This window comes from Malus domestica, chromosome 07 (genome assembly GCF_042453785.1).
Source record: "Malus domestica chromosome 07, GDT2T_hap1".
NCBI lineage: Eukaryota > Viridiplantae > Streptophyta > Magnoliopsida > Rosales > Rosaceae > Malus > Malus domestica.
The window spans coordinates 29,384,801-29,401,821 of record NC_091667.1 but is presented as its reverse complement, the minus strand read 5'-3'; the positions used below and the strand labels follow the sequence as shown (position 1 = coordinate 29,401,821).

Below are 17,021 nucleotides of genomic sequence, written 5' to 3'. Positions count from 1 at the left end.
TTGTGAGAAAACCAAAAACTGAAAATTTTGAATTCGTCAAAAGCGTTTAATTTCATATAGGTCATCGAAATCATCCGTTTTCGGTTTTCGGTTTCATAAGGATTCGCATGCAAATGATTTCAAATTTGAATGATTTATAATAGTAATTATTTGGAAAATCGAAAAGTCAGACATTTCAGTTATAAAAATGCTTAATTCGTCTTTAATCTTGATATATAATTGTACGCAACATCAATAAACGAAGAGAAATTATCTAGTAATTAAGTAGATTGAACATTTTAAGATAAACTAAATGTAACAAAATATTGCTTTGATTCAAAAGGAAACAACACCAATCCACTCTTCACATCTTGCAATAATGTACTAATATTTATAGGGGCTACACAAAAGATAAGGTAAAATGCAGGACACCATGTGTATGATACAATGTGAGAGAGAAGCTTAGTGATGCGGTGGTGGGGAGGCTGAGACTTTGGGAGGGCACTGGTAGCACTTTGCAAACAACCCAAAAGTGTCTACTTGCCTGATGAAGTTGGTCATGCTAGCCCACCCTCCGAATCCGAACCCGACTACGAGCACCCACACCACGATGAATGCGTTCACCACGTACATGCCTGTCCAGCTCGGGAGGAAGAACGGAAGCTTCTCTGCTGCATTCTGCCAACACGAAAATCACACATTTGCACTTTAATAAGTAATGCAAGACCAGTGTTGTCTAATGAAATGAGTTGTAGACAAAATGTGCTAGGTTACATTGTCTACGAGGCCTCGCGCACACGCATATACATACACAAACGTATATAGTGGTCTAATGGGGAGATTAGGATTGAGGCATTACCTGGCGAGCAGCGGCGGATTTGAAGGTGAGCATATGAGCTAAGGCGGGTATGATGTAGACGGTGAAGCTGACCAAAAGAGCGCCAACGGCTGAATTAATGGGACCAAAGAAAGGAAATATGATGGCCAAGAACCAAATAGGTATCACCACAGGCAACCTGGCAATTGCCCTCAAACATATGCTCTTGGTGTCATGCATTCCAATTACTTTCTCCCAAACGAAATACAATGGCGTACAAGCAAACCCGAATGTGATGAACTGCATATGCCAACCACATGGGAAAATTACATCACCAAAATTGAAATGTTTCAAATTTGAAATCATGGCTTCGAATCTAAAGCAACCATGGTAGCTTAGCTGCTTAGGCAGCGCCAAAACAGCTAGAAAATTTAACAATGTGTACAAGTAACTAGAGTCATCATGATCATCACCTGGTGAATGAGCATCAATGTGACACCCGCATCGCGCCACTTATTCCGGGGAAGGAGCGAGAAGGCGTTCGAGTGGGTGAGGAGTTGGTCGCCAAAGGCCCAGTACACAGCAGTTGCAGATGGAAGGGTTAGAGTGAATACATAGAGGGTAGCAAAGAGATAGACATACTTAAACTTCTGAGGCTTCCACATTGCATGCATGATTTCCCTGCAAACAATAACATCAATTATACCACTTATTATTCCACTTTTATTTTCCACTTTTATTCTCTCACTTATATAAACATGACCATTCAACGTCACTCAGTCTCCACTTTGTCGGAAAACGTCATGAGTTCAAACTTCAGGACGATAATTATTAATAAAAAAACAAATTTTCTCACTCATATCATTTTCATTTCCCTTTCATAATTTTCACTTCTCACTTCAACCCATTAATGGCAAGCAAAAGCTGCATAATAATGAATTCCACTGTGCAAGAAAACCCTTTTGAAAACTGAGTAAGAAAATAAAAATAAAAAGGAAGAAGGAACATCATGATAGATTCTAGTCAAAAATTAAAAATTCACTAACACTTTAATAAAGACTCACACAGTAACGGCGTGGCCGCCGAAAGTGTACAGTATGTTGGTGGCGCCGGTGAAATACAAAACCAGTTTATCTGGTCCTGAGTGTTTCACACCCTCAACCTGTAAATCCAAAATAGCAGAGCCAAAATCAACAGTGAATAAAGAACGGAGAGATAACCGAAGAGCGATCAGGGTCGTTGATGAATGATTAAAATTAATTTTTTTACCTGGCCATGAACAATGGCTGCAATGGTCATGTACCAGGCAGTGTAGGTGGTCATTCCAAGCCCTAAAAAGGACCAAATTCTGTAGTTGTGAAAGGAGGGGATGAAGACTGTGGTGGCACAGCATGCTCCAAATATGTAGGTCCATGTCCTCTTGTCCAGATGGTCATTTATATAGTATATGTTGCTGCATAATCAAGCATTAATCAACAACACAACTCAAAAGTTAAGTACTAATCAAACGAAACAAGACGGGAAACATGCGCAAAGAGAACTCGTTACAAATTTTTAATCAAAACTAGAACTCGCTGACACTAAACAGACAATAATTAACCCCTTTGAACTCCAGCAAACAGAAAAACGCTCAAACATAACCGGTTACAAAATTTTAATCGAAGTTGAAATGGGGACACTAAACAGATAATAAGCCGTATAAAACCCACTTTTAGTGTTCTCCAAATTCAATTTTTTGATTAAAAACATCTAACCGGTTTTATTTGTGCATATATCGAAGAAAAGCCCATGTTTCTAAATTTTGCTTATAAAATGATGAATTAAAAATGACATACCTTGCACAGCCTATAAGTTGGATGACAGATCCAAAGAGGAGGAAAGTGCAGTTGAAGGCCAATCCAATGGCTTTCCAGTAAGGACCCAGCAAACCATCCAACACTTCAAACCACTGATAAAAAAAATTCCCACAACAGAATCAAATAAAGAACTCTTTCTTTTTACCTTCTCTCTTTCTGCACTGAAAATTGAGTGAAAAAATGGTTTGCCATTGTGAGAAATAATCACCTGGATGACATGGTTCTTGAAGCTGACATTTTCCTTTTCTTTTCGGCTTCGATATTCGACGTAGAGAATGCTGATCAGATAAGCAGTCCAGCTCCCCATGATTCCGTAAAATACCTGGAATATGATTCCCGAGAGCATTCCCAGTTGGGAGAAGGAGTAGGGCAGAGTCAGCAGAACCTGAGCAACCTGTTTTTTGACCAAAACAGAACAGAACAGGGCAGTACAACGTTAGATTATCAGAAGTTGTGTCCGAAAATGCGAATTTTGAGGTGGGATTTTGGTAAATCTGTGACCTGGTTCGATGCGCAGCTGAACCAGGCGTCGTAGACGGAGCCGCCATGCCAGAGGAAGCTTGTGAGGTTAAAACCCGAGTTCTTATCTGCTGCGTGTTCTTCTTCTTCCTCTCTACCGTCGGTCTGGTTGAAGGTTATGGCTTCCTCTGATTGCTTCTGGGCTGACATTTCTGACGGATTAAAAAATCTGAAACGTTTAACAGACATGTTAAACCATTAGATTAAGGATTAATCACTCCAATAATCAAAACCCAGAAAGTAAAAACAGAGGAAAGTGAAGAATAAAAAGATACTCAACCCAAATCAAATAAAAAAATCTGACTTGTTTTGGAAGATGGAAATGTATGAAAAGGAAGAGAGTTTGTTGGGGATATATAATGGAAGCTTTTATGTGGATTTGACAAATGTGAGACTCTCCGCAGAATCGGTTACTTTCTTTAACTCCTCTCACTCTTGAGAGAGAGTGTGTGTAGAGAGAGAGAGAGAGAGAGAGAGTGATTTATCTCGTTTTGGTCTTTGAATGGACAGACGAAAGGAAAGCAGAGAGAGAGACACGAGCATGCAATTGCAGTGGCACTTGGGTTGGCCGTTGCAGAGAGTTTTTAATTCTGAAAACTTCCAAAGATTGGAACTTTAAAAATAAAGATATAGACTTTAAGACTCGTGTCAGACGCAGCCGAATTTCACCCTCTCTCTCTCTCTCTCTCTCTCTAAACTTGGCACATTCCGTGGCAGGAGTTAAAGATGATTCTGTGAGAAACAGAAGAAAAGAAGGGGAAAAGGGGGAGTTTTTGGAGGTGGTGTTTTATGGGGATTTTGATTCCTGGGTTTTTGAGAGAATAGAGAGAGATCTGACATAAAGGAGGCACCTGAGAAGGAAAAGAGTTGCAGAAAGACCACTATTTTTGTATATAAGAAAATATAATACGATTATTTATAATATATTTCAGAAGAAATTGAGAAGACGATAGAGCAAATGAACAATGTAATTACCAGAGCATGAAATCTATTCCCTTCTCTTTCTCAGTTTCTCTGTCTCCGTGCACTGTGTTTCTGTCAACTGTTGCAGAGAAGTTAGCTTCTATCAGTGAACTTCTCTCTCTCTCTCTCCCCCTCTCTCTGTGAGAAATACTGAAGTAGTTTTATAATGGCAGAAATGGAGGTTGGTGGACAGATTAAACTTGGATAATTGATTGTCCCAACTAAATCCAGCTTCAGTCTTTTGTGTCAAATTACTCCTTTTTGTGAATCTCTAATACTGTGTTTGTTGCTTGATTTTTCTTTAATTTATTCGAAATAAATGTTCGAAGAAAAGGAAATTAGTGAAGAAAAAACAAACATGAAAATTACTTTCTTTTTTATTATGGTAAGTACATTACAATTATATCATAATTTGTATTACAGTTGTTTAGAATGCCAATTAAAATCGTGGGTTCATGTATTTAAACTCATTGTCATTAATTGGTTTGACTCGTAGTTTGATAATTAATAGTTACGTATGTAATATGCCAAATTGTTTGGTAATAAAACATTATTAGATAAATAAGCTTTGAATTGTATACTTTACAGATTTTGAATCGACATCGTGCAAGCGAAATATTTCTATATATGATGGAAATCCAAATATGCTAGTAAATCTCCATTGATTAACTTCAAATCCAAGGTGATTATAATCATTGATCTTATCTTATACTCTTGAGAAATCTCTAAGTTTTCATGAAGAGTGAAGAAGACTTACAAAATTACTTAATTCCACTAGATTACACTTAAGAGCTATATTAGTTCATTAGTACCTATAATATAATAAGAGATTCTCAGTGTATCAAAAACATGCTCTGGTATATCATGTGTTATAATACAATTTGTTGGAAACTTGAAAAAAAAAATCAACCGATTGTATTATTACACTTGATGTACGTTGTGTTCCTGACACATTGGAAATTTTCTCTAATATAACATGGCCCGTCCAATTCAATATGCAGTCGCTCATCTCTGTATTTCATTTAATGTACATGTGCATATAACCTTGAAGCGTTCAATAAATATTAGCATGATTTCTCCACCCCTAGGCATTTGATATATATTTCGAATCTATAGTTACTTCTTCATGTTTTATATGAATGAATAATAGTGTATGGCTTTCGCTTTACAGATCCAACGTACGTCGCGAATAACAGATTCAATGTACGTTGCGAATAACATGCTAATGACTCTCAAGAGTTATTATTAACTGAGTATTTAATTGTTGAGTTGAGTCTTCTTAACTAGTTTCGAGTCTTTCAATTCTTGGATGATCCTTCAAGTCTTAGTACAATGAATTTCTTAGGCTTTTTATGTGCACTTTTGAAAGAAGTATATTCGGACATGACTTGTCATACAGTCCTATAACATGAATGAATTGGTAACATAGTAAAAAACGAACATAAACGTTTATTCCTGAAATGCGTTTGAAGAGATTCGATGAGTAAAATTTTGTAGAGAAAGTCTCATTCTTTAAGAATTTGGTGAACTGCTCCTTTAACATGCAGTCAAAAAGTAAGCAGAATTAAACCTTTGAACGGAGACTTTAATCTCTATCAAAATCACCATTAACGTCTATTTGGTTTGCTTTTTATCATGAGTGATTAGATAATAAACATGCTTATAGTGGGTGGAGGGGCCTCCTTCTCACTTGGTTCTTCATCTTTTTACTTAGCTTTTCCATAATATGCTCCCTGTCTCTCTTTTCTCAATTATCTCAATCTGACTCATAATTCATGCTAATTAATTCATTAATTAAAATTTGCATGGCTCACCACCTTAATTATTCATTTGGTTTAATTTTTAGGGACATCATCCTAATCTAATAGTGCCTATCAAGTCGATTGTATGGACAAATTTACATCTCTCTCAACCGTTTTCCTCTTTTTTTATTATTAAAAAAAAACAATTGGTGGCAAGCTACGGCTCTCAGCTGTTTTAAAGTAACCGATGAGATTAAGAAAATCATTAAGTAGAAATAGTCTAGCTAGTTCTTGTTCCCATTAACCTTTTGTGAATACTAAAAGTATATATTATGCATCACGCATGCCCAAGCCTAAACAAAGTATTAATTTTGGGATTAGTGAGCGAATTAAGGTAATGATAAAAAAGCATTAGATTGGAAATGTAGACGGGTAGTACACATTCGGTACAATCGCATAATTATAGAAAATATTTGAATTCTTACGTATAAAGAGCGAAACAGTGTTAAAAAAAGATTATACTCAGCAAGTATTTCATTCAATTTTCAGTTAACTAACATCAATGGGTGAAGAATATATATAATATTGCATTAATATATAACCTGTATATAACAAGAAGATTATGGATTTTAAAAACCATTCGTCTCAAACCATGATATATAACTAAGGATCAACCTATGCCACAAGATAAGAATTGAAAAACCCTAGCCGTCTACAGAAAAAAACAAACGAAAAATTCTCTACCGCCGGTTCTTGATTTTGCTTTAAGATCAGCGGCAATCTTCTTGAAAATCAATCTTTCCAATTTGCACCTACCACTAACATCATATCAGCATGACAAATTTGGATGGTGATGAAGTGATATTATTTTTCGCACTTCATACGTAAGGGAAAGGGTCCAACCATGCCATAATTATTTGTAGGGTTACCCACAAAATAGAAGAATATTTGCTTGAAATAAGAATGAAAAGGAAGATATTGGATTTTTTTGGCTTCTTCCATATCTGCAAATGCTTCTCTCAGGATAGCAAACTGTGAGCTCCAAGCTTTCCTCTTTGTAGTTTATTCTTGGTATTTTCTGTCACTTTTTTGCTCCCCTCAGAATCTGTCTTGGTTATCAAGCATCCTAGGACATGATTTTTGCACCCATAAAAAAATGGTTTATAATTTTGTAAAAGATCCATTACATGTATATTTATATTCATATCGTTTGTACACAAGTTCGACATCTCTCATCTCTAGTTTAGTTAGAGAAAAATATTTGATGCACATTTTTTTTAATATATGCACACTTCATTTGAAAACTATTTTAATTAGCTTTTGCTTTATTCGATGCAAATTTCATTGAGACAAAAACAAAACAAAAGAAAAAAAAACTCTATGAATTTGAGTCCCAAGATTTGAGAAAATTTTTAGTGTGCCGAACAATTGGTGAAAATCAAACTCACATAAAAGTACATAAAGATAACTACTTTCTGTCACTACGATAAAACGTCTTATGCTGATAGCAAACTCTTAGTTTGGAATGTGATATGAAAATTTCAACCTATTTGAAATCTCGAAGTCGTTGCTATTTGAACAATGGAACTTTGAATTTTTTATATAATTTTATTTATACGAGCTGAGTTCTAAATTTCTTCACTACTAAACTTGTTCTCGTAGATTTTTAATTTAGTGAAGCTAGGGTTTTGGTTTGGTATATCAGATTAATGAATCTGAATCTGATATGTAGGTTCGAAAGAACATTAATAGTGAACCTTGTTAAACATGTGATTTCTATTAACGAGCTTCATACGTAGGTTCAAATAGAGCTGAGTCACCATTGCAATATAGAAATGCTGCTTAGTTGGATCAAAAGTTAATGGATTTAAACTACTAAGCAAAATTTTCAAGTTAAACTCAGTAATTGACTATGATTCTAATCTTATATCTAATTATCTAAAAAAAACTATGTAAAAGTCATTTTTCTAGTTAGATTATAATATTGCTCGAATGAGAAAAATTGCTAACCTCTCGTTGGAAATAAAATTTAATCAATGATAGAAATTAATTATTAATGTAGGACCCAAATCTATGAACGTTGACTCGAACATTCATCATTTCTAAGATTGTTATGATCGTTGTTGTATCTGTATTGAGAAGATGCGACAAAGTGTTCGGATCATTGTGCAATGCCTTAATCAAGTGTCTAGTGGCATGACCAAAGCCGATGATCGTAACTATGTCCACCATCACCCATTCCAAAGTGCCTCACCGGGCCACACCAAATTCCATCGGCTTGATAAAGAGTGCAAAACACAACATTTTTAATATATAATCAATCATTAATTTGATGGATTAATGCTGCTGGATATGTTTAATTAATTTTTTGTAAATATAAAATGTTTTGGATCATCTTCTTCAAGTTTATGTGGCTAAAGCTAATCATTGATCTGCATCAGCCTGAAAATTTAGTAATGAATATTCTGAATGTAATATGATTAGGGCGTTTGGTTGGTCCACCAATATTTTCAACTTTATTTGCATGAATAATAATTCGGTTTTATTATTATTAGGTCTACAATTTGTGCATATAATTAGTGATAATGGAATGCTAATAATTGTATTAATGTATAATGTTTTTTTTTTGTTAGGTCATGATATCATTAACTAGTCCTTTGTAAGTTTTGCATGCTTGTGTGTATTTTGCTCTACGTAAACTCTAATTTGATTCACGAGTAAGAAGTTTCGAGTTCGAAAGTCTGTTTATAAGAACAAAATATGTGAAGTAAATGGAATCAAAGCAGGCAACAACCATCAAAATGATTCAATTCAAAATCATACTAAGGGTCGTTTGGAAGTGCTTATAAAATGACTAAAAATGCTTTTGATTTTGGTGAAAGTATTTTTTGAACTAATGCTTAGCAAATTTGAAAGTGAATCATGAAAAAACACTTAAATGTTTCCTACAAGAAGTATATAACTAGTGCTTATTGCAGGGAAAATAGGAGCCAACTTCAAGTGATTTTGGAACCCAAATTTTTTTTTTTTGTAAAAACTATTTTAATCGTTTTAAAAGTACTCCAAACAAGCCCTAAATACATTTAGAAAAAATCATACTAAATAAGACAATCATCTCCCACATGTCCATTGTCCACTACAACCAAATCCATCCTTTTCAACTCTACAATTTCTTTCTTGCTCCACACTTTACACTACCATGTGACAAGTTTATCTCTAAGTGTCCGCTAATAAGGGAGTAACACTGTACCAATGTCGATTGTATTGAAGCGAAGATTCTACTGTGTAACCGAAGATATATTATTGTAAGATAATCTAATTTGATATTGGAGAGACATAAGCCTGTTGCTCTAGTAGTGTCAAATTCCACGGACCATGTGTTAGTTAGCATGTAGTCTTTTCAAAGGACACCTTCCACCACCTACCCAATCTTATATGAAATATATCATGGACTTGGAGACTTGAATTTTGGTCCTTTGTTTGCCATTAATGGCTCCCATCGTTTTTGCATCCATTAACACTCACAGAAATTGTGCTGCAACATGAACTCACTTGTCTTTGTCCATCTCCTGATTTCTGACCTCTCATTGCTGGCTCTAACTTCCGTTACCCTTCCTACTTCAGCAAAAATCAAAGTTTTGGGCACGGTTGTCTGGCATCTGCGTTGCATAAGGCATCACACTCGTAGACAGACACTCTAAATAAGATAGCATTGTTATCTTATTGAGTGTGTTGCCTTACGCATCAGCCGTAATTAAGATATTGATTAGAGTATGTCGCGTAAGATAACACATTCACAATGTAGCATAACTATGCGTGTGGCTCCCAAGGTCGTATCCATAAAGGCCAAAACTTTCAATTTTATTAAGGATGGTGCTATCCACACGTCTCTTTTTACCTTCCACACAATCCTCACAATTTCCGTTTGTTTAATCGAATTAATTGAAAAAGATCAAAAGACATAAATTATCAGAGGTGTGTGAGAGATACATGTATGGATAACATCACCCCTTTAACAATCAAGTAGGAACCTATGGCTTGTGCAAGAAGCACTTACGCTCACAAGCACTTGGTTATTTAAAAAAAAAAATCAAATACTTTTCTAGTTTTGGAGGTGCTACACCAAAAAAAAGGCTAATTTATTAATTTTTTTGTTAATTTAAATCATGTGACTTGCATGTGTTTAAGGACTTATCTTCTCTTTTCTTTTTTTGAAAAAAAAAAAGTACAAAGTTAACTTGGAAGGGTAAATTAGAAATTAGGTTCTCAACCAATATGCAACGTTAAAGGCTTATAGGCAAGGAAGTGATGGTATTAGCTTCTAAAATGTGTTACGTGCAAATCACGTGACTTAAGTTGACGAAAAATGAGTTATAATAGTTTTAAATATAATACTAAGGATGAAATTAGCAGTTTTTAATGAATTTAGGGACTTGTTTTACCGAAAAAAATAGTTTTGAAACCTAATTTTCACTCAGGTTATAATCCGTAAATTAATCAGCAGTTTACCCAAAATTTTATTGTCATTTTTGAGATATAAAGGACATGAGTTGGACTAAAGCTTGGACCATTATTGAATGCTTGCCTAAGTTGCCTTGACTGATAGAGCCAGTAGCAGTACCCAGCCCTGAAACCTCTTGATTGTACAATCAATCTTATTGCCTTTTAACTCTTTCAATCGACATATATCTAAAACTGTAGCTTTATAGTCGCGTCACATGTAGAGTTAGGTTAACATAGTGAGATCTACAATCAGCTAGAAGATAAATTGTATGATATAAATTCTCGTACAGGCTACAATTGAGAATCCAAAAATGGGTATACCGGAAGCTCATCAAGTATACAGAACAAAGAACCCTATTTTACTTTCAATACTCGACTTCACGTGGAGTTGAAGAATCCTAAAAAACCCATCATCAAGAATTCTATTGTCGCGTTTTCACTTTTCAGTTTTTCGGTACCAAGATTTAAGCCACAAAGAAGATGAAGATCATCAGGAAAATATCAACATTTGCCAATGATTCTTCCATGTTGTCGTCAATCCTGCTCACACCAACAAGACAGATTAAGAACAACGGACCATGAACGAGCGTATGAAAACTGCATCCAGTTTTAGTGATGGCTTCGAACACAACACTAGCTATTTGATGGTCCCGCAGGCAAAAAGAGCAAACCCGATGGCTAGTTCCCCTTGTTTTTGTTAATTGAGAAATCATCCAAGTTGACGAAGGCCCGATCCCGCCTTGTTACATGCTATTTGGAACTCGGAAATAAAGGAGGAAAACGTTGCACTTCTAAAAAGGAAGAAGATGACTGAAAACTACAAGCATTTCAGGCATGAAGAACTGATGAAGTTGACCAGGGAGCAGGTGCGGTCACGCTTTTTGCAGGATTCCGAAAAAGGTTTCTTTCTTTGTGCATTTGTGGGAAATATCTGCTTCCTGTTCTCGTCGTAAGCATTGATATTGTGAGGAGACAAATATCATAGAACCGTAAGGAAACTAAGACATGTGCCTGGACTGTGTAGGACATGCAAAAAAGACGCACTAACCTCTGTTCTAGTGGTCATCACACCTTGAAGCTGTTTGGTGGCCCCCGTAACGTCCATCAACCATTTCCATGTTTTGAATGGTTTGCAATTCCGTAAAGTGCTTCCTGAAAAAGCATCGTGCAGGTGATTTTTCAATCTTCCTTGATATCAGGCCTATTAAATGATACCTTGGATATTCCACACTGATTAGAGTTTCGGTATAGTCCTTCTTGATATTGAACTCTTGTCAAAACTTGATAAGGTTACTTGAATATAATTGCATGTTATTAGGACTCTTAATCTTAGCCAAGTAGGAACAAGATTTCTCAACATGATCACTCATAATCTGAGCTACCAGTTTGTCGAGAACAAGAACTCATTTTCCTTGACACTCACATCTTACATTCTCCCACTTGAGTGTCCAAGAAGAATGACATTACAATGGTTAAGACTAAGGTGATCACTGAGTCCCCGGAAGTTGCAATTAAACCTTAAACAACCTATCACTTATAACTTTGAATACTGAATCATAAATGCAGTGTGTAATTCCTTCTACATGTGCACTTTATGATTACAAGTATCTAATCCATAAGCACTGTGTTGTTTAACAGAATTCAAAAGTTTCAGGTTGATAAAACAAAATTCAACTCTTGAACTGAGCCTCATACAAAAGCATAGCTCATATTATTTCAATAAGATAACATGAGAACAAAACATTACGAAAGCATCCAATTAAGCGAAAAGAAACATAACAGAAAACAAGCAATGGGTGACTACACCCACTCATTAACAGAACCAAAATCTTCTTGTATTCCCATGTTGTAGACATGTTTCTTGAACACTCTCACTGGTAAGCCTTTAGTCATTGGATCATCTGTCATAAAATCAGTTCCAATATGAACTATGTTGATCAATCATTTTTTGACTTCATCTCTCACATGCAAATATTTTATGTCCATTAATCTGCAAGCGATGGACCTCTTGTTGTTTCTAGAAAAGAAAAATGCATCCTTGTTGTCACAGTAAATAGTTATAGGTTTTTCGATTAAATCTACAACCTTCAGGCCCACGATAAAATTTCTTAACTAGATTGCTTGTTTGGTGGCAGTGTAACAACCAATAAATTCAGCCTCCAAAGTTGAGGAAGCAATCACTTTTGCTTAGAGCATTTCCACGAGATTACACCAGCAGCAAGGAGGAAAACATATCCACTTGTAGATTTTCTATCATCAACACATCCAGCTAAGTCTAAATCAAAATAAGCCATCATTTCCAAATTCTCAACTTGTTGGTATACCAATGCAAGGTTCATTATTCTTTTTAAGTACCTCTGTACTTTCTTTGCTGCAGTCCAGTGATAAGTCCCAAGATTAGATTGAAAACGTCTTAAAACACTAACTGCAAACCCCAAATCAGGACTTGTGCATACTTAAGCATACATGATACTGCCAACAAGTGAAGCATAAGGCTTATCCTTCATTCCAGTTTTCTCAAGATCATTTTTAGGGCATTGATCAGTACATAGCTTGTCACCCTTTGCAATGGGAAGCTCACCACTTGCACATTTTTCCATGTTGAATCTCTTCATGATTCTGTCAATATAGGACTTTTGGGACAACCTTATCATCCTATTGGATCTGTCTCTCTCAATCTCAATGCCAAGACCAAAGTGCGCGTCACCAAGATCTTTCATTTCAAAACTTTCAGTTAACATGGTCTTAGTGGTGTGCAAGATAGTTAAGTCTGAGCTAGCTAACAAGATATCATCCACATACAATACCAAAAATATGAATTTTGTGCCACTGACCTTGAGATATATATTCTCATCAATCTTGTTTTCTTCAAAACCAAAAGCAGAAACAACTTGATCAAATTTGATGTACCACTGCCTGGATGATTGCTTTAACCCATAGATCGATTTGTTGAGTTTGCAGACCATATACTCATTCCCTTTCTTCTCAAAACCTGGTGGCTAAACCATTATTATTTCTTCATCCAAAACACCATTGAGGAAGACTGATTTTACATCCATTTGATGTAATTCCAAGTTGAAATGGGTTGTTAAAGCCATGATCACCCTCATGGAGTCTTTGGATGAAACTGGTGAGAAGGTTTCATTATAGTCAATACTCTCCCTTTATGTAAAACCCTTAGCTGCAAGTCTAGCTTTATATCTTTCAACCTTTCCCTCTACATTTCTTTTGGTTTTGAACACCCATTTGTAGCCAATGGGTTTGGAATTCCATGAAAGTGGTACCAATGTCTAAACTTGGTTCTTTTCCATAACTGCAAGTTCTTCAATCATTGTAGCACGACATAAATCTGTTCTCGGGCTATTGATAGCTTGATTAAAGGTGAGAGGATCATCATCATCTCCAATATTGTATTTTGTCTCTTGTAAGTGCACAAAATTAGGTAAGATCATGGGTTTTCTTTACCTGTTTGACTGTCTAATAGGCAGTTGCGTTTATTGTAATGGTTGAACAACATCCTTAGAGACTTAGTGCTCAGGAACTTGAGGTTCAGGATTGCAACCATGAACTGTTGATTGCACTGCTTCAAGAATAGATAAGGTGTTCACTTGCTGAGCAGCTTGTAAAACAATTTGGAGAGTGAAAGAGTTTTCTTGATTTACAAGCAACGGTGCATCGATTGTTGCAGAAGGCTGACCAATTTCATTTCCAATTTCTTCGAAATTTGGGCTGTTATGTTGCACTGTTTCTTCTTCCAGGTCTTCAATGAATTTTGCATTGTTAGTCTTCTGAATTCTAGTGTGAGAATCAGGACAACGGAACTTAAAACCCTTGGACTTGTCAGCATATCCAATGAACATGCAACTTACAGTCCTCAGATCCAACTTCCTCTCTTGAGGATTATAAAAACGTGTATCAGCCTTACATCTCCAGACATGAAAATGATTGAAGCTTGGCATTCTTCCTATCCAAGCTTCAAAAGGTATAACTTTAACAAACTTGCTTGGAACCCTATTGAGTGTATAATTGGCTGCTTTGAGTGCTTCTCCCCACATAAAAATTGGAAGTTTAGACCTTGAAAACATGGATCAAATCATGTCCTTTAAGGTCCTATTCTTTCTTTCTGCCACTCCATTTTGATGTGGAGTACCTAGAGTAGTGTATTGAGCAATGATCCCCGATGCTTCAAGATAAGATGCAAGGGCCCCCTTGTGTTGTCCAGTTTCTGTAAACCTGCCAAAATAATCACCACCCCTATTTGATCTCACTATTTTAATGTTCTTTTCAAGTTGCTTTTCAACCTCAATTTTGTATATTTTAAAACAATCAAGAACATAAGACTTTTCATATATAAGGTACACATAACAATATCTTGAAAAATCGTCAATAAAGGTGAAAAAGTACGAGTTACCACATATTGTTTTATTTGGGAAAGGGCCACGCACATCTGTATGAATTATCTTTGAAAGTTGGCTGCTTCTTGTGGATCCTCATTTTCTGGTATTGGTCATTTTCCCTTTGTAACAATCAATGCAAGTTGGGAGACTTCCAAAATCAAGGTATGGAATGAGATTTTGTTAGTTAAAATCACAAGTCTTTCTTTACATATGTGGCCGAGTCTCTTATGCCAAAGTATAGGAGAATTTTCATTTTGGGATAGTCTCTTGGAACGAATATGACAAACTGTAAAGCATTCATGTAAATAATCACATTGCAACTGCCACATATCAACATGAAGGGAAACATAACAAAGCAAGGTATCTAATTTATTCGAATGGAAAAGTCTTACACTTTCATTGTCTCCAATAAAAGTATAGCATGATTTAACTAACTAGAAGCTGGAATCAAATTCCTTCTCATAGAAGGTACATAGAGTACTGGACTTAAAAACAAAATAAAACCAGAAGAAAGTTTTAAAGAGACACTGCCAATGGACTCGACTGCTACTTTGCTCTCATTCCCAACAAAAAAACATTGTAAACTTCATTATTTCTCTCCTTTATTTTTGTGAAGCCCTGCAAGGTATTTGGAATATGAATTGAGCAACCAATATCGAACCACCAACTAAAAGGAGGAACATAAATCAAATTTGACTCGAAACAAACATAAACGTTGATTTCATTACCTTTCTTAACAAGCCAATTTTGAAAACCAGTGCAATCTTTCCTTAAATGACCAATTTCTTTGCCGAAATAACAATGGTTTGGTGCTTCAGAGGTGACTTTAAACTTTTGAGATCGTTGGGGTTAGCATTTTTAAAAGAAGAAAATTTTGAGTTTTTCTTCTGCTTACAAGCAACCACAGATAACTGATCAACCACAACATGGTTGTCCTTTGGAGTGTGAACAAGGTTCACAATCTTCACTTTATCAGTTGACAGCCTCAACTCTTCATGTGCACACATGAAAATTAAATCATCGATATCCAGGTTGCTTTCTGAGTGTTGTATGACACTTTTAGTTGGCCATATTGTGCAGGTAAGGAATTTAATGCCATATGCACTAAAAACTGATATGTGATCAGATGCTCCAGGTCTTTCAGCTTTTGTGCTATGTCTGACATTTTCAGAATATGTTTTCTCACACTACCAACACCATCAAACTTCATGGATGTCAGTTTTGTGAGAAAATTCCCCGTTTCAACTTTCTCAGATTCCTTGACCTTGTTTCCCACTGCATCGAAAAACTCTTTTACACTGTCACTCTTTGGAATGCCACCTTTCACATTGCTCGTCATGGCTCTCATTATAATCATGAGAGACATTCTATTTGCCTTCTCCCATTAAGCAAACTTCAGTTTTTCTTTTGCTGTGCTTGTAACAGTTATCGCAACAGGTTTGTCTTTTCTTAAAGCCAAATTGAAGTCCATCATGCCAAGGGTTATCTCCATGTCTTCCTTCCACTTCTTATAGTAGGAACCAGTTAGTGTTTCAATATTGGATAACTTAAGAAAAGTTATAGTTGCATCAACAATAAGTGTTCAGTGTTTGTTCTCATAAGCTCATCATTAAAAGTTCAAGGTATGAACAATTAATGACATCAAAAGTCATATAATACCAGTCACATCTTTAGATCAAAAACTGATTATATTAGGATTTGCACAACTGAAATACAAAATTTCATATTAGCAACACAATTTTAACACTTTTGAGCAGATAAAATTGCATCAATATTTATTTTGCATCTCACTTATACACCAAATTAAACATGACTGAATATAAATATTCTTTTGAATTATCTCAAATTATACTCACCATCAGTTTAATCATTCTGTTCAACTTGAACAGATAAATTGAAACATTGATACAAACACTTTTGAGTTGAAATTGATCATGATTCACAAAAGAGATTTGTCTGCCAGGTCATTTAGTGACAGCAACTCATTAGGTTTTGGTTCTCCGAGATCTGGAGATTCATCCTTGCTCTCCTGCAAATGAAACCTGCAGAACATGTACACACACACACACACACATATATATATATAAATACATGTGCGTGTATAAGTGATCATAAGTTTGAAACATGGTGTTAATAGGTAATAGTCAATAATTATGTCAGTTTCAATGCGCGGAAGTCTGATGTCAGGATCAAGAACTTATTCAATATATATACTTGTGCTTATAAGGATTCTAAACATGACAGT

At 35.6% G+C, this 17,021-nt stretch overlaps 1 protein-coding gene across 3 annotated transcripts; it reads right to left on the bottom strand.

The window, feature by feature from the left end:
• Window positions 1-249: 249 nt before the first annotated feature.
• LOC103424476 (auxin transporter-like protein 2) lies at window positions 250-4,495 on the bottom strand. 3 transcript variants are annotated; one of them, XM_008362560.4, is made up of 9 exons: window positions 4,147-4,495; window positions 3,154-3,340; window positions 2,861-3,046; window positions 2,632-2,744; window positions 2,066-2,249; window positions 1,861-1,958; window positions 1,270-1,477; window positions 839-1,096; window positions 250-657 (listed from the first exon to the last, which is right to left on the bottom strand). In XM_008362560.4, the coding sequence occupies exons 2-9, from the start codon at window positions 3,319-3,321 to the stop codon at window positions 442-444; spliced, it is 1,431 nt and encodes a 476-aa protein (XP_008360782.1). In that variant the 5' UTR covers window positions 3,322-3,340; window positions 4,147-4,495; the 3' UTR covers window positions 250-441. The 3 variants fall into 3 exon arrangements, with proteins under 3 accessions (XP_008360782.1, XP_008360783.1, XP_017184801.1); XM_008362561.4 differs by lacking the exon at window positions 4,147-4,495 and adding an exon at window positions 3,452-3,773; XM_017329312.3 differs by lacking the exon at window positions 4,147-4,495 and adding an exon at window positions 3,476-3,773.
• Window positions 4,496-17,021: the final 12,526 nt, after the last annotated feature.

What these genes read in the sequence shown, in the direction of transcription:
- LOC103424476 (XM_008362560.4), bottom strand. Translation starts at nt 3,321, where the DNA reads ATGTCAGCCCAGAAGCAATCAGAGGAAGCCATAACCTTCAACCAGACC. An exon ending in CAACTTATAGGCTGTGCAAG is followed by an intron (nt 2,250 to 2,631) that starts GTATGTCATTTT and finishes TTGATTATGCAG; the next exon opens with CAACATATACTATATAAATG. An exon ending in CAGCCATTGTTCATGGCCAG is followed by an intron (nt 1,959 to 2,065) that starts GTAAAAAAATTA and finishes TTGGATTTACAG; the next exon opens with GTTGAGGGTGTGAAACACTC.